This window comes from Pungitius pungitius, chromosome 13, assembly GCF_949316345.1.
Source record: "Pungitius pungitius chromosome 13, fPunPun2.1, whole genome shotgun sequence".
In the NCBI taxonomy this organism is placed as follows: Eukaryota; Metazoa; Chordata; class Actinopteri; order Perciformes; family Gasterosteidae; genus Pungitius; species Pungitius pungitius.
Genome location: NC_084912.1, coordinates 449,654 through 467,708, shown reverse-complemented (window position 1 = coordinate 467,708; position 18,055 = coordinate 449,654). Strand labels below are relative to the sequence as shown.

The window sequence follows — 18,055 nt, the reverse complement described above, 5'->3', positions numbered from 1 at the left end:
CCGTGGCCTCAATGACCACTGACTAGTTGCCCTCACATCCCATGTGATGAAGGTGCTGGAGAGGCTGCTCTTGACCCACCTTCAAGCCCAGATAAAATCATCACCGGGCCCTCTGCAATTTGCATTGCCTTATGTGGGAGTGGATGACGCCATCATCTACCTGCTGCCACGAGCCCAGTCGCACCTGGATGGTGGCTCTATCCCTTTCTTTGACTTCTCCAATCAGTGATTCTGGCGCTTCACAGTTCTGTGTACCTTGTACACAACTCACTTCAGTTAGGGCAGCTCCGACCGCTGGGCGCTACATGACTTGTAAAAATAAATGCTGCAGCCTGCCGAAGAGCAACGTCAGTTTTTACGGCATAATGCCGGTATGAACAGTGCGTGAGTTACCGTAAAACCTTGATTAAAGACCACATAGAAGACTGTAAAAATTGTCAGCCCCTCCCCACTCTTTATTCTTAAACCGGAAATATGATCATTAGCGCCTAAAACGTTTTGTGTATTCTTGTGTGAGTACTACACTTTTAAATGCTATTTCCCATTCTAAATTCATAATTTATGTCTGCACATAAATACTTGTTCTGAATACAAGGGCTTGTAAATGTGGTAGTTGTAGTTTTTATTCTTAAAATATCAATGTTTGTCTACATTTTTAATTGTTCAAAAATGCTTCCAGTTTTATTAGAAATTAAATAAAATACATATTAAAATGTATACTTAATTCTAGTTGAGTAATAACGTCTCAACTTCACCAGGTATTTTATGTAATCCTTCGGTTTTAGTAATTACTATTACCCTTCTACGTTATTAACAAGGCCCAGCAGAACAGGCTGAGCCCCAATGCTCCCTCAAGCTAATGGTGACTGAAGGAGTGGGGGGATGGGCGAGGGTACGGTGGGGACAGTCAATGTCAGGTTTTGTGTTAAGAACCTTAAGTTTCGTTTTTTTACACAAAACCGAACTGTTACCATCCACGCGGGGTCCTCGGTCTGGCCACGCCCCCACCAAGCACCTGCTACCGTCCATTTCCCTCAGACTGCCAAGCAGCAGACAACGTGACAGTGCTGGCTGCAGAAGCTGGATAGAAATGGTGAGTTTTTAATTATTGGACTAGCTTCTAATGTAAAACAGTGCTTTTTACGTTTACTTTGATACTATTAATATATGTACTGCCATATAAAATGAGCTGTTGCAATGTGCTAAACTCAACTTAGATGGGAAGCTAATGTTAGCTAACAATAAGCAAGCATGTGCAACTAGCACCACAAATAGTGCTGTTAAGTTTACTTTGATACTATTTTCATATGTACTGCCATATAAAATGAGCTGTTGCAATGTGTTAAACTCAACTTAAATGGACAGCTAATGTTAGCTAACAATAAGCAAGCATGTGCAAGCAGCAGCATGTGCACGCGTTGTGAAATAGAATGCTGGACAGCTAATTAGTTATTTATTATATACTATATAAATATATTCATGTTTTATCAATATCTTTTCACACAGAATGTGAATATTATGCTCAACAAAGGGAGTGTAATACTTAATCTGCGTTAAGACCTGGATTATAACTAATTTCCCTTTAACCATTTTAAGTATCCTTACGGTGGCTTTTGGGCCTATAACACTTAATAAGCAGTTTTCCATTTGCCCAAAGAGTGATTGTAATATCTACCCATGTATAAATAGGCATTTTAATTCAGATTGTCATAGGTATTGAGATAGATAATATAATGTTTGTCGTTAAGAACAGAAGTAGATGTTACTATAATGCATTCCATAACAGATAAACTTAATGCATTTCAGTAAAAATAAAAAAAAAGAGTACTGTAATGAGTTGGATGTATAGCTTTGGCTGAATGTGTCCCTTGTGCTTTTAGGAGGATGGAGCATGTTTGCCATCCAGTAGTGACAGCTCGAAGTGCACAGGTGAGAGAGGGGAGACACAAGGAGATGATTGTACATTGGTGTTTGTAGAAAGTCAAAGGAATATTACACTAAACTAGGGTTCTATAGATCTTTTTTTTAATCCCAAATTGATCATGATGTTAAGGTTTAGGTCATATAACAAGTATATGGGGATTTCAAATGCAAAATACATACATTCTTTTTTAATGTCTCATTTTGAAGGTATTTGTTCATCATACACCATAATAACATTTCCATCCGCTTACATATTTGCAGATGCTGATGTCGGAGAAATGAAGGAGCCTTTGACCGTGAACATACTAACCAGGTAGGCTATGTCATCTTAAGGTTCTTAAATGGCTGTTAACCTGCTTGACTGTGCACATAGAAAAGAAATGTCACAATGAATACAATGCTAGAGTAATTAATTTCTACAGGTAGTTTATAACATATATTTGACTTCAATTTTACCATAGTGTTTCCCACCAATTTAGATTCTATTAAATACAATATTCACTGGGTTGATAGCAGATCAAGCATTAATAGACGAGTTAGGTACTTAATATTTAAGCAATAAGGTACGAAACACTAAGAAAGTACTGCCTCAAGTACCTTATTGCCTTTATAACGCGGTTACCAGCGAAATTGTAAATGGTAAGTAAATAGCTGCCTTTCAGCACTAAATAGTGGTAGCCACCAAACGTTGTGTATCTCATTTCATGAGTCTCGAGCACACGTGTCCAACTCGAGGCCTGCAACGTCAGTTTATGTGGCCCATGAGTGCCCAATTCACATATGTTAAACTCGCGGTCCAAATCTGGCCTGTCGTGGCGCCCGACTGCCCGTCCGGCGTGGCCTGCCGCCGGAGTGTGCTCAGCCCGCCGAGTAACAACCGCGCTGTCACTGAACAGTCGGCCGTATCGGCCCTCCCCCTCCCGTGCGCAGTGATATGTAACGCTTGGGTCAATGTGAACAGCAACTGTAAATTATCACTTATTATAATACGGATATATCATAGCGGCTTTCCTTGTGTTCTCTGCATCGCAAAACTGTTAAACAATGTACAGTATGAGCAACAGTGTGAGACCGTCAACGCTCGGCTGCGGCGTGATGTGTCCACCATTTGCGGATCTCGAAGGTCTTCCTGTAGATTAATGATTGCTTGTCGGCAGCATCGATAACGCTCGTACAGGAAGTGATGTCATAACAGATCTTTGATTTCGGAGAACTCTCCCTGTAAAATGTAAATCTAAATAATATCGCTCTTTCATTAATGAGGAAGACAGCTTCCTTTTTTCCAGAGCAGTGGCGAGCTTGTGTTGCTATGGTTATTTTGCCAAAGGTTGGTATTTAGCATGAAACAAAGATGAAAGAAAGTACTGCAGGACAAGAATCATAAATACATTTAAAAAAATGATGAGTTAAAGGCTATCCCCAATGTCCAAAGATGTGTGTAATTTGACTTTTTATTTAATCAGGTAAAATTAGTTAAGAATCAATTATCATTTACAATGAGGACCTGGCCCAGAGACATTAGGAATGGTGCCTACGGTGTACTATGGGTAAATGTAACCCATTGATTGAATTGTATTAAATTAAAATATGAGGTATAAGAGATGCCTTTTGTTTACAGACAGCTGGTTGGTGAAAAAGATATTCACTGCTGCCACATGAAGCCAAATGTAATAGTTTAAGTAAATGTGAGGATTATAGAAATTTCTAAAATAGTAATACAATATTTATCTTTTAAAGAAAACACACAGTTCAGTGACAAGTGACTAATTTTCATGCATTTTACCTTGCCTGTACGTTTATTTACAATCACATTCCCTAATTGAGTTTTTTAAAAATATCAGGTGTGTTCATTCTGTGGGCGCCAAAACTATTTCATTGCATTAATGAATACATTTAAAGTCTCTTATTCTAAATTTTGCTTGTTTTAAGGTAGTTCCGATGAAAAGATGCTGCTGGCTGGAGAGGTCTGGTGAATCTCACACAAAAAAGGTAATCTCTTTTTCCAGGTTTTCACCTAACATATCTATTAGGGCTGTCAACAAATATTCTATATTAAAAAATATATACGAATAGTTGTTAAAAACAGATATTCAAATGTGAAAATGAATAATACAGCAGCGGCACAATTGTCTGCTTTGCGGGTTGCACGCTACTGTACTGACTTCATATTGCATTTAATAAAATAGACTAGAAGTTACAACAGCTTCATGCACTGGGCCCTGTTCCTCGTACGTGGTTAGCTGGATAATTTTCAGGATGAGATGACGTAGATCAGGCTTTGCGGTTCCCCGAAGCAGGTTTGGATAAATCACCATAGCAACACATCAAAAATCCTGCACTTAACGTTAACTGCCATAAGTACATGGTCCATTTAATTTTGTATAGCACAGTATCGCAAATATGCCTCAGAGGGCTTGACAGTCTACACGTGTGGCATCCTCTTTCCAGAAAGCCTCACATCGGCACAGGAAAAACCCCACAAACAATGAAAAATCTGAAAAAAAGACACCTTTAGAGATGGAGGAGGCTTCTCCCCCGGGATAAACATCCTGCGATGACGTATAGAATGAACAACGTAAAAGATGTGCATTATGTTCAATTCATCCAACAGAAATGATGGAAATACACATTATCTCCTCGTATGCGTTCATCATCATCTCCTGCTCGTGAGCGGAGAAAAAAGACGCACCTCTTTTAAGTTTATTTGTTGTTGTACTGTTAAAAATCCTTGTTTTGGCCTTTCGCTTTCTTACGTATGACGCGCACATGCGATTATCCTGATGTCTGACATTTGGTTCAAACTAACGAGACAGTTTGAGCGCGGATCCACCTTTGGGGAACCGAGTCCCTGATGATTGACTTAGTTGAATCACGTACGAGTAAAAATGGCCCTAGTTTGATCATTTGCCATTTCATGCCAAGGAAATGTTCCATGTTAACACAGCACAGCTCGCTCGGAGCATTCAATGTTTGTAACTAGCAACTTCAAGCGAATATTAGAACATCATTTTTGAGAATATATATGCTAGTTCTATTTCTTGTCTTACTGGAATCTTTACTACAAATACTTCACTTTACTGCAACTATAGGTTGTCATACTGTGTGTAGTGGTACAGTCAAGACCTATTGTCATTATAGCCTCAGTAGTTGCTGTTTAACAGCATTACATTTTTGTCTCATTTTATTCAGGGTCACCACAAACAAAGAAGAAGTGGACCAAAGAGGAAATCGAAGCTGTTGAAAGGACCTTAATGGACTACATCAATGGTGGTCAGTGGTCAGAAATGCATCACAACATCGTCACTGGCCGATCAAGGGATGAGTTGTCAAAATATATATTAAAAACTGAATTTAAAAGAATTAAAAAAAAGGTAAGCCGCATTTTCATCAGATGGAAGATTAAATTCCTGGTGGACTGCCAGCACGTTTACAGACATTGTTTACAGTAGTCTTATTGCTCTCTGTTATTGTTATATTTATATAATATTTGAAAGTTGAAATGTTGTGCACTGCAGTTGTGTATATATATATATATATATATATATATATATATATATATATACACACATTCCCCTCCATGATGCTTTAAACTGCATAGTTTAAAAAAATAAAGATGCAATATATCAAACAATATTATAGAGTGGGGTTTAATATTCATAGATAATGAGTCATTATACAATGATAATGAGTCATTATACAATTATAACATTCAATGGTGTATATATTCAGCATGAATTGACAAAATATGTATTAAGTGCCTTAGAGTTTCTAAAAAGTACCCTTTATTGAGTACCTTACCTTGTTTGAGACACATTTTGAACACTGCCCCCTGGTGTGATTTTGTATTATGACATAATTGGACGGTCCCCACCGGAATAGAGAAACCAGAAAAATATTCAACTCTATAAATTTGAGAAATTTTGAGATTTAAGATGATATTGGGGTTTGAAAAAAATTAAGGAAAATGATTTGATTGAAAGTATGCCATTATTCTGTTAAAAAAAATGAGGTCCCCACGCTTCACCTCTGTGCATAAGTCCCCACCGGCATAGAAGAACCCGTCTGTGTGTGTGTCCATGTGTTGTATACAGGTGTGTGTGTGTGTGTGTCCATGTGTTGTATACAGGTGTGTGTGTGTGTGTGTGTGTGTGTGTGTGTGTTGTATACAGGTGTGTGTGTGTGTGTGTGTGTCCATGTGTTGTATACAGGTGTGTGTGTGTGTGTGTGTTGTATACAGGTGTGTGTGTGTGTGTCCATGTGTTGTATACAGGTGTGTGTGTCCTACCTTCAGCAGATCTTTGGGGAAGTCTCTTCCATCGTTGAGGCCCTCCAGGTTTGTGATGAACTGACTGCAGGACATCCTCTTCCCCACGTTCTACACACACACAAACACACACATCAAAAGTCTTTATTAACCCATGAAGACTACATTTCCCATAACCCCATGCGTCCTGTCTGAGGTCAGCCCTTCTGGAACCATGTCCACCAGCAGGAGAGTACTGGGACATTTTAGCTGTTAGCAACATGTGCTAATGTTAGCACAAGGAGCAGGAGGAGCCGCCTCCTGGTGCTTCTTGTACTTTATGCTGCAGGACTCGACTCATCATCACATGTTTTATGATGAAGACGTGATGAATTAACGTCTCATTATGTGAAAACACTCGACTCAGCTGTTATCCAACAGCTTGTTGCCACGGCAACGACTCATCACTTCCTCAAACCATTCGGCAGACGTTTTCCCGCCACCTCAAATTCACACTGATGCAACTCGAGATTAACTATCGCTGATCGCCATGGCAACCGAATCAACTCCATCTGCTGAGAGTTTGGTAGAGAGCGCTGGAGAAGGTTCTGAATGTTGATGTTAAATCCATTTAGAAAGGAATCACTACTTTTAGACATTCATGTTCTCTGGATATGATCAATATAATAATATCTATGGGTATCAATACAGTGCAATACGGATCTATTAATTACATTACATGTCATTGACACTTTGCATTTGAACCCATGGTTTTACATTTTGAACCCGGGTTTGAACCAGCAACCAGGCGCACGTCTCTACGCCATCGGCCCTTAATGCGCTGTCTGTCCTTCTTGTGACTATTCAAGTAAGAGCTGAAAGGACCTTATAAGGAGTTCCTGCTCCTCCTTCCTGCTGCTGACTCACCGCACAATAAACAGGCTCCATAACAAAGACACACTCACGTTTCCATGGAGATCAGAGTTCAGCAACATGACGGCACACGTCAGGGTGTGGACGCTGTCTGAGAGACAGGGGAGACGTGTTAGAGACAAAGGAAGAGAGACACAAGGAGACGTGTTAGAGACAAAGGAAAAGAGACAAGGAGACGTGTTAGAGACAAAGGAAGAGAGAGACAAGGAGACGTGTTAGAGACAAAGGAAAAGAGACAAGGAGACGTGTTAGAGACAAAGGAAGAGAGAGACAAGGAGACGTGTTAGAGACAAAGGAAGAGAGACACAAGGAGACGTGTTAGAGACAAGGAGACGTGTTAGAGACAAAGGAAGAGAGAGACAAGGAGACGTGTTAGAGACAAAGTGAGAGAGACAAGGAGACGTGTTAGAGACAAAGTGAGAGAGACACAAGGAGACGTGTTAGAGACAAAGTGAGACAGGTTAGAGACAGGGAGACTGCGGGGGACGGGTTGGGGGACAGACAGTACCTTCTGAGGGGACACTCTGCGGGTTACACTGCCTGTACCTCCTGGAGAACTGAGCCAGGACTCTCTCTCTCTCCTGAGTTTCTCCCATCAGAGCAAACTGATTGAGGAACATCCTGCACACACACAGCTTTATTCGCACTTCACATGTCAACGTGGCAGTGAAATGCATCCTGGGAATCGTAGTTGGCTTCTTTCAGCGCTTTTTAAAAATCAGAGAAGCAGATATTTTCTAACATGTTCTGGTGATGTAATACGTTGTTGTTTTTGTTGTCATGGCTACAACAATTGAGACAATGAAAACCCATTGTTATTTTATTAATGTGCTATGACCGGAAAATCCAAAGAATAACCAATAATGAATGTTCAATGGTTTATATTTGAATCTATTTATCGTGTAGTTGTTCAAGCGGATGGATCTCTGATCTGTTTAAGGATTTAAATGATGTAATAAAGCCAACAACATTAATGAGGACTGACCTGAGAGCCTGATCGATGGTGAGACCTCTGAAGGAGAAGTTACTGAGATATTCCTCCGCCACCATCTGGCTGAACTCATTACTGAGGACAGAAACAGGACGTCATCGAGGTAACCAGTGAGCGAGGCGATGAGAGGACCATATATACATATATATATATAGGCCTATATAGGCCTAGATGTCTTCCGGCGGAGTATAGAACGTCTGCACATGGCGGCCATCTTGGTACAGTCCGCTCGCCCACCCATAACATGTTGGTAGAGGTACATACACTTGAATAATAATAACTTGCTTCATAGTATGGAAGCAGAGTCATAACTCAGGGTGAGCGAGCTGACTGTACCAAGATGGCCGCCACGCGAGGACGTTCGACTCCATTGGCCGATGTATAGATGAATATATAGAGTTTGTGAGGGAACCAGGGGGAGCCAGGACTCACTTCTTGCCGAGGTGTCGAGCCACGTCGGACTTCCGGAAGCCGTCTAGGCCGTAGAGGCGCTTGGCGAGGCGCCTGGCGGCCTGCAGGTCGGCCTTGCTGCCGTTCAGCAGAACGTCGTCACCGCCAAGCGGCAGCTGCTCTGCCACGTCGGCCTGAGGGTACGGCGGCTCGGGGGGGCGGTTCACCGGACGCTCCCTGACAATAAAAATAAATAAACAGGTGTTCTCAGTGTTCCTTCAGGTCCCGTTTTGTTCTGCTGAAGAACCAAAATGACAAAGTTCACTGGTTCCTTCTTAATAAAGAGCCTCTGTTATCAATAATAAAATAACCCTGACTAAAGCAATTCAAGCACACAAGACATAATCCGAAGTATATTGAATAAGATGAATACATTATATACTCCGACTATAAGCATTTATTAATCATTCCTGACTGTATGAATGTGATAAACTTCATTGGTCTTCGATCAATAACCTTCTTGTGAAGTTGTCACTTCAGGCTCTAAATGACCAAACTGACTTTAGATAAATGTCAAGTTCAGAGCATTGTCATCCGTTTCCACGGTTACCGCCATCCGTCTCCACGGCAACGGTAAAAAACAGGAACTGCTGGCGGCAAAATGCAGCAAGACCTGTTTTCATGTTGCAGATGTAGAACGATAACAAATTGATCAAAACACGGAGGTACACGCCTCACACAAATACACATGTTAGCATTGTGAGCATGTTAGCATTGTGAGCATGTTAGCATTGAGCACAAAGCACCTCGGTGCTGCATTGATACATCAAAGGATCATGAAAAGAGGTACTGGGCGGAGCGATACACTGTTGGTACGCAGTAGTGGAAATGGTAGGTTTCATTCTTTATGCTAAGCTAGGCTAACCACATCCTGACACCAGAATAAAAGTCTCAAAGTATTTAGAACAGTATTCATGGGTCGCAAGTAATAACTCCCTAACACAATGCATGATGGGGGATGTGGTGGTGAAAACATGACATTTTGTGTTACTGATCATCCAAATACGGAGAGAGCGACCCCATTGGATGGAAGGTTTCTGTCCTGATACACTGACCGCGCGACCTTTGACACCTGTGTTGAATAAACGGCATGTGACCCTCTGCTAATAACCAAGCTAATGATCAATACAGCCCCACCAGCCCAAGCACGCACCCGTCACCTGCTGCTGAAGACGGGCCGTCCTCCAACTGCTCCACCAGCTCCATCAACACCACCTGCTCCTCATCACAGCTACGACCGGAGTCTACCGGCGGCTACACCGAGGCAACCAACATGAGGAAGTGATGTCATAGCTGTGAGTGACAGTGGGAAGTGGATGAAACTCAAAGTCCACTTCCCTAAAAAAAAGAGAGTACTACTGTACGAGTACTCTGTTACAAGTTAACGTTTACTCTAGTGAAGCTCAGAAGTACTCACTACAGTCTTTAGCAGAAGAAAATCTCTATTATATTCCTCTCTAATAATTAGTGATGCATTCATGCAGCTCAGAGGCTCCGGCACCGAAAGCTGCAGATCGATTGATGGCAGGATATTATCTTGTTTTACTTCAATTGTAATGTTGATACAATAGTAGGAATAAATTGATTATTGGTTTCTGTTGCCTTCACTAAATATAGAAACAAATGATCCAGAAGGTTTTCCTGGTGTGTGAGTCCAGATGTTTCTGCTTCCTCCAGCAACACGACGCATTCCATCAGGACAGAAACGGTAAATGGTCTGAACTCTTTTCTAGTCTCAGCAGCTTAAAGTGCTTTAACACTACATGACATCATTCACCCATTCACCCACTGATGACAGCAGCCACCTGGCCATCAGTAACTCACATTCACACTGTGGTCACAGCTACAGGAGTCCAAGGACACATCGACATGCAGGTCAGCCTGGGATCGAACCAACAACCCTCTGATTGGAGGAGGACCTTCTCCCCCACAGTCACCCACAGAAATAACCTCCCCACACAGCGGGAAGACGCTCTGCGTTTACCCAGAAGCCACCTGTGATCCCGCCGGTTTCATCACACTGGGACTGTGGTGATGATGTCACTGATTCAACAAGCCTGACCATCCTTCAAACTCTGACTTAATGAGAGAGACCAGGCAGAAGACAGGAAGTAGGAACAAACCAGAACAAATATAGAAGAGAGTGAGACAGGGTGTGTCAGTCAGCTTTCATTCAGTCTGAAACCACAACAACTAAAACAACAACTCTGAGCCACTTCCTGTCTGTGGCCCTCGGCCCCGAGTCACAGAAGAAGTGAGTCTAAAAACACAAAGTTCATTGTGGAAGTTTACAACCAGACATAATGGTAAGTGACCAGACTATGAATCCTAGTGAGTTATTGTGGCAGAAGAACGTGTATGAGAAAATAAACTGATTAAATAAACGTCTGGTAAATTACTGACTGTGAGCATTATGAACTGATGTCTGAGGAGACATCATTTTACTTAAATAGAAAGAACAAACGGTCCATTTATCATCAGTTCCAGAGCCTTTCAACCATCACCTGTGGTCTTCATAAGCGGTTGTATTGCCGAATTTGCAGGTATCATCAAAAAGCAAAATTATTAGTTTGCTATTAAAACTGCTGGTATTTAAAGAAGCTTTGTTTTCAACACAAACTGCATAATAAGTGAATGTTGCCATGGCGACGTCTACCGTTGGTTAGTGGACGGAGGCAGTGAGTTCGGCTTTAATGCAGTCGCCATCTTGAAGGCGCTGGAGAGTCAGCTAATGTTAGTAGTACCTGATGCATACCAGATGCTCACTGGAAAAACTCTGCAATCCGACATTAATTATCCACAGGTCTCATTGTGGATTCAGCTGTAGCATCAGTAGCCGCTATAGCAGCAGCAAGTAGCTCCAGTAGCACCAGCATCACAAGTAGCACCAGTAGCACCAGCATCACAAGTAGCACCAGTAGCACCAGCATGACAAGTGGCACCAGCATCACAAGTAGCGCCAGTAGCACAAGTGGCACCAGCATCACAAATGGCACCAGCATCACAAGTGGCACCAGCATCACAAGTGGCACCAGCAGCACAAGTAGCGCCAGTAGCACCAGCATCACAAGTAGCACCAGTAGCACCAGCATCACAAGTAGCACCAGTAGCACCAGCAGCACAAGTAGCGCCAGCATCACAAGTGGCACCAGCAGCACAAGTGGCACCAGCATCACAAGTAGCACCAGCATCACAAGTGGCACCAGCATCACAAGTGGCACCAGCAGCACAAGTAGCGCCAGTAGCACCAGCATCACAAGTAGCACCAGTTAGACCAGTAGTGCCGGTAGCATCAGCAGCACAGGTAGCACCAGTAGCGTCACTAGCGTCCCTTATTTTTCTGTATTTAAAAGATGGCAAACCTACCACTAACACCAGTAGCATGAGTAGCACCAGTAAGCTTCTGTAGCTGTAAAGCATCTGTAGCATCAAGAGCAGGTGTAGTGTATGCAACACATGCAAGGTTTGTAGCAAATATAGCACAGTATTACAGACCAGTAGCACTAGTAGCGCCAGTAAGACCAGTAGAACTAGTAGCATAAGTAGCACCACAAGTGTCAGTAGGACAAGTAGTAAACTAGTATAACCAGTAAAACAAGTAGCACCAGTTACACCAGTAGTGCTGGTAGCATCAGCAGCGCAAGTAGCACCAGTAAAACCAGTAGCGCCAGTAGCACAGGCACCATATGTAACACCAGTAAGACCAGGGGCACCAGCAGCATGCAGCACCATTAGCACCAATAGCCTCAATGCTGTCAGGTAACCTTGATGTTCTGAAGCATCAGACTCACCTGTACACGGCCGGGTAGGGCGGGGCGTACATGTACCTGTCCTCCAGAGCCCCGCCCCCCCAACACAGTAGGTAGCTGGCCATGTCGGCGAGGCCCCGCCCTCTTTAGCGCTGTCACCCTGTGACGTCACAGAGGAAGAGAGCAGCAGCCAACCCACCGACGTCCACCACATCGGGGGAGAGAAAGGGAGGCGTCACCGAGGCAACCGGAGCAACGTCATCCGACCGTTAATCCAATGATGTCATGGAGACGTTGTGGTGATTTTCCAGTGAGTTTTTCTCCTCCTTTAATCCGTCTGTTCACAGTCCTCTTGCGTCTGCGTCAGCTTTCCTCCTCACTGCTCACTCACCTCCTTCCTCCCTCCCTCTCCTCCTTTTCACTTTTTAAATCTCAACGCTGGCTTTTTATTCTCAACTACTTGGCTGATAAATCGTCTCGCTCTCTCTCCTCCGTCCATCAGCTGGGGATTTCCTCCACTGAGGGGGAGGAGGTATGTGATCCTCCCCCGTTTGACCCGGGACACTCCTCTTCCTCCCTCCGTCCTCTCCTTCCTCTCTTTGTCTCCTCTTACCTTCCTTTCACTCCAAGGACCAGCTTGAAAGTTTCAAATACGATTCTTTTGTCGGACACTACGAGAACTTACACTTACTTAACACATGTAAATAATTAATTAATTTTAGAAAAGTTTCTGAAAGTAAATTTGTATTTAATAAACAATATTTACAAAACCCTTCCACACTATATTTATAAATATAGCTAAATAAATAAACATTTTATATATATACATATATATAAATATATACATATATATAAAATGTAGTTTTCCACTTATTTAGTGATGTCATCATCATCAATAGCAGCAGCTGTATGAATCAAAGCATTCAGACACAAAAGAATCTCCTATTGCTTTAAATCCTGAACCAGCAGTTTCACCAGCATCCGAGTGAAAGCAGTCAGAGGTCAGAGGTCACAGCACCCAGACAACAGATGGAAAAGATCCACACGGGGGGAGGAGGGCGGCTCAGGGAAGGTTTTGGCTCTACAGAGTGGGAGGTCTTTTCTCTATTTCCAGTCTTTGAAACGCTGCCTGAGTGAACACAACTGGAATTTCCGTCTGTGGGCCGACACGTGTGTGTGTGTGTGTGTGTGTGTGTGTGTGCGCACACCCAGATGATCCAGTGGAAGGAGGCCCCATGAAACCACTGAACTCCTCCAGACTGGAACACTGAGAGTCACAGCGGCTCCCTCATGTTTGAGGAATGAAGCTCCATAAAGACTGCATGAGGTCATGTGATCATTTTAAAGGAGGACCATGGACCGGGTCCACATCGGTGATGGGTCGATTCCTCGTGGTCACTTCACACGGACACATCAAGAACTTCCTGAAGAAGACTTGGGACCTGCATGAAGGTCCTGACCGGGAGCTGTTTGAGGAAATCTCCTCCAGCTACATGGTTAGCACGTTAGCACGTTAGCACACGCTAACGGTTGTGAACCCAAAGGCCTTTTCTGTGCGCGCTGGTCTCATTGAGAGGAACCAATGTCTGTTTATCCCATCGTTAGCGCACGGTAGCTACGCTAAAGTAGCTTATTTATGTTGAATTGACTGATTTGGTTTTTTCCCTCAGATGTATTTATTATTAAATATTAATACGTTAAGGATGTTCAGTGAGATTAAAACCAGTCAATGAACAACAGATACATAAATAAATGATTAAATTAATGAATAAAGCAGAGAGAAATGTTGGAATACAAAAGGTATAACACGAGGATGTGGAACCAGAACTGACCACAAACCCAGACCAGATCCACAAGACCAGCAGGAACCGAGAGGACTCGAGTACTCCACTTCAGCAGGAAGGTCAGGTACTTGTACTCCTATGTAGTACTTTATATTTCACTGCATGGATCTGACAGATTTAGTTCATTTTAGTAAATAATGTTGATAATGTTAATAGCTACGTAATAATCTGAATGTATATATGTATAAGTGTGTGTGTGTTTCTGTGTGTGTGTGTTTCTGTGTGTGTATGTGTGTGTCTCTGTGTGTGTTTCTGTGTGTGTATGTGTGTGTTCAGCTACTCCTCAACTCTCTATAATTAAACTTGTGTGTTCCAGTCATGCACATAAACACACTTGGGTTCTTCCATCCTTGTGAGGACATTCTTCCTCTCCAGGATGCAGAGACCTAAAAGGACCAAACTCAGTCCCCACGTCTCTAAATGTCCTCCTCCTGCTGCTGTCCTCACAATTATGGAGCAGTGACCACTTCCTGTCACGCTGGTGCTCTTGTGTGTTCTTCTGTTACTGCAGAAGTCAGATTTCATATTATATATAAAAATCCATTATATCCATTATAAAACGTCTGGACTTTCAGTCTTAAGATGTTTCAGGTGTAATATGTAAGTTTTCTAAAAACAATATTTCAGACACTGTTCTACACTGTTCTGTAATTGTAACCATGGTAACAGTGCGTTTCATTTGGTGTCCCGTCAGCGACATCAACAAGCTAACGTTAGCATCAATCTCTTCACCATCAGAACCGCGACTGTTTAAACCAGAGATAAAAACCTCCTTAACCATCGTCTATAAAGAATGCAGACTACAACTCCCATGATGCCCTGCTGCTCCACCCAAGCACCCGTCCACTGAGACCTCTAGTGGTAGAAAGGTACATATTACTGAGAGGAAGGAAGAGGAGACTCCACCACCATGAGTCTGTGATACTTATTATAATCATTAATAAGTGTTCAACATATCCTTTTATTTGTTGAGGAATATGCACCATGTCAGCTTCATATTAAGTGTGTTCACGTAGTATTACCACCGGGGAGTGAAAGTGTACTACACCTGGTGAAGGAGAAGTACTACCACACCACTCAGGAGAACAGAAAACACCTAACACAACTGCTCTTCTGACCTGAACACTTCCAGACCGGAGGACAGGAGGTGAGTCTCACCTGGGGACAGGAGGTGAGTCTCACCTGGGGACGGGAAGTGAGGCTCACCTGGGGACAGGAAGTGAGGCTCACCTGGGGACAGGAAGTGAGGCTCACCTGGGGACAGTAGGTGAGGCTCACCTGGGGACAGGAAGTGAGGCTCACCTGGGGACAGGAGGTGAGTCTAACCTGGGGACAGGAGGTGAGGCTCACCTGGGGACAGTAGGTGAGGCTCACCTGGGGACAGGAAGTGAGGCTCACCTGGGGACAGGAGGTGAGTCTCACCTGGGGACAGGAGGTGAGGCTCACCTGGGGACAGTAGGTAAGTCTCACCTGGGGACGGGAAGTGAGGCTCACCTGGGGACAGGAAGTGAGGCTCACCTGGGGACAGTAGGTGAGGCTCACCTGGGGACAGGAAGTGAGGCTCACCTGGGGACAGGAGGTGAGTCTCACCTGGGGACAGGAGGTGAGGCTCACCTGGGGACAGTAGGTGAGGCTCACCTGGGGACAGGAAGTGAGGCTCACCTGGGGACAGGAGGTGAGTCTCACCTGGGGACAGGAGGTGAGGCTCACCTGGGGACAGTAGGTGAGGCTCACCTGGGGACAGGAAGTGAGGCTCACCTGGGGACAGGAAGTGAGGCTCACCTGGGGCTGCCGTGGAGCGACGGCGTGGAGCTGGCCTTGCGGATGCCGTCCCTGAGGAGATGGCGACGGCCCGACTCCTTCTCCGACCTGGAGCGGACCGGAGGGCCGGGCTCGTTGTCTTTGGTGCCGCCTCGCAGCCCCTCCCCCGAGGCGGCGGGCGCCCCGTTGGAGCAGGACGTCTCGGCGGGGGGGGCGTGCGGGTCCGGTTGGGCCAGAGGGGCAAAGCTCAGCTCGATGATCTGCTTGGCGCTCTCGCAGATCTGACTCTGAACACACACACAGACACACGTCACCTGGGGCCACACAGGGCGAGTGGAGGCAGGCCACTCCCCCTCAGCCCCGTACCCCCCCTACCTGGATCTCAGGCGTGAGGGTAGGCAGGTCGAAGGTGAACACTGAGGTGGACCCGGAGGTAAGGAGGTCCACACTGTCCAGGCTGCTGTAGGAGGTGCCTTTGGCCCGGTGGGACTCCATGATGCTCTCGAAGTGGCGGCTGAAGGAGTCCATGTTGCTCTCGGAGGGGCGGCGGGGGCCGCCGATGGAGATCGGGGACTTGAGGCCGTCGCGGGAGTCGGAGGGCGCCAGCGACCTGTGTGAGGTAGAAGAAACCCTTCAGCCTCACCTTCAGGACCTCAGAGAAGCCACCACAGCTCGGCAGTGGGTCATATCCACGTGTACACTCACCCCTTCAGCAGGAGACTGAAGACATCGTCTTCTTCGTTGGTGGTCCTTTGTCTCTGTTGATCTCCGAGCATCCGGACAGTGGCCCAGCTCACCACTCCCTCCTCCTGTTCTTCTTCCTCCTGCTGCTCCTCCTCCTCTTTTCCATCCTCCTTGTCTCCACCCGTCCGGGGTTTAGGGGAGGCGTCGGCTGGGCTGCAGCTGGAGTTTTCCAGGATGCTGCGGTTGCTCCAAAAGGCCGAGTCCACCTCCTCGTCGGCCGCCTCGGCCTCCGCCCGCATCACCTGCACCACAAAGACGACCCTCGTCAGCAAGAAGATGAGGTCGCAGTGGAAGAAGCGGGTCACGTGACCTCGGCCCACCTCGTCCAGGTCCGTCTCCCTGTAGCACCGCAGCGGCACGGCGTCCAAGTCAGTCTCCGAGTACTGGAGGGTGTGGCGGATGATGCCCGTCCTGGGGGTGGAGCCTTGGCTGTCAGGGGTCACTGGCTCCACCACGATCCGCCGCACCTGGCGATGCGACGGCCCTGGATCCTCACTGCCCCACCCCCTCCTCTGATTGGCTGGTTTCAGGTGGAGGGAGGAGGGAGGGGTGGGGTTCGGCGAACTGCTCACAGACGGAGCTTCTGCAGGAGGAGAGTTTTAAGACAAAGAATAAACATTCTATTCCGTATATACATACAGATCTATTCCATTTAAATTGTTAAGCTACATTCATCTCAAATTATACATACACATATAGATGGAGACGTCTGCTCTTAAGACATTTACAGAACAACATTGTGTAAAATGAATCATTTGAATTGAGATGTTCATCTGCTAATCAGAGAGTTTATGAACTACTAAAGGTTAAAGTAATCGAATGGTGCGGTTAGCTGTGTGTAGTACCTTAGATTCACAGAAAGTATGAATCAAGACATTTAAACAGGAGGCTGGTACCAAACAGGAAGTGTAGTAGTAGTAACACTTGCACACTGAGGCCTGTTGAGCTGTATTAAGCTTCAGCTAATTGGCTTAGAAGAAGACTGGAAGGTACCGAAGCTGCTTGTTTACTGGGAGGAGACGGCGTGTCACAGCGGGGTATGCAGATACTAATCAATACTAAGAAGTACTGCTCTCAGACCAGGACATCTACTGATATTGATAAAAAGTACAACCTCTCCCCCCGAACAGGAAGTCCCACTTGGCTTTGGCGATCTTCTGCGAGCGCGACGAGGAGCAGTCGTGTGGCTGGAGGGGGGAGAGAGAAACCCCATCAACAACTATGCTGTTGATCCACCTGTGCCCCCCCCCCCCCCCCGGGAAATTATTTATTATATGTATTTCCACACACTATATGTTGCGAATACGTCTGTGTGTCAGAGAGCACCAGAGTGACTTACACCCCCCCGCCAGCTGACCCCCCCCATGAAGTTAGGGAAAACACTGCAAAGTGTGTAAACCAAATCAATACTTCTTCA

The 18,055-nt window shown here is 45.0% G+C and overlaps 1 protein-coding gene and 1 long non-coding RNA gene across 5 annotated transcripts in view; one reads left to right on the top strand and one right to left on the bottom strand.

The window, feature by feature from the left end:
• Positions 1 to 18,055, bottom strand: part of psda (pleckstrin and Sec7 domain containing a) — a 38,052-nt gene that overhangs the window by 9,977 nt on the left and 10,020 nt on the right. For 2 of the 4 annotated variants that reach the window (XM_037464777.2, XM_037464776.2), the window contains 10 exons: positions 17,753 to 17,825; positions 16,959 to 17,221; positions 16,600 to 16,880; positions 16,270 to 16,504; positions 15,916 to 16,181; positions 8,523 to 8,717; positions 8,085 to 8,165; positions 7,608 to 7,720; positions 7,132 to 7,190; positions 6,209 to 6,298 (listed from right to left, as the gene is read on the bottom strand). In XM_037464777.2, the coding sequence (XP_037320674.2) occupies positions 6,209 to 6,298; positions 7,132 to 7,190; positions 7,608 to 7,720; positions 8,085 to 8,165; positions 8,523 to 8,717; positions 15,916 to 16,181; positions 16,270 to 16,504; positions 16,600 to 16,880; positions 16,959 to 17,221; positions 17,753 to 17,825 (1,656 nt within the window). Of the gene's footprint in view, positions 1 to 6,208; positions 6,299 to 7,131; positions 7,191 to 7,607; positions 7,721 to 8,084; positions 8,166 to 8,522; positions 8,718 to 9,693; positions 10,351 to 12,331; positions 13,005 to 15,915; positions 16,182 to 16,269; positions 16,505 to 16,599; positions 16,881 to 16,958; positions 17,222 to 17,752; positions 17,826 to 18,055 lie in introns of those variants that run through there. The other 2 variants (XM_062566756.1, XM_062566757.1) reach the window with 2 other exon arrangements.
• LOC134135362 (uncharacterized) lies at positions 1,019 to 5,435 on the top strand. Its single transcript, XR_009957240.1, has 4 exons — positions 1,019 to 1,929; positions 2,185 to 2,236; positions 3,853 to 3,912; positions 5,113 to 5,435. It is a non-coding gene; the product is annotated as an uncharacterized LOC134135362 (long non-coding RNA).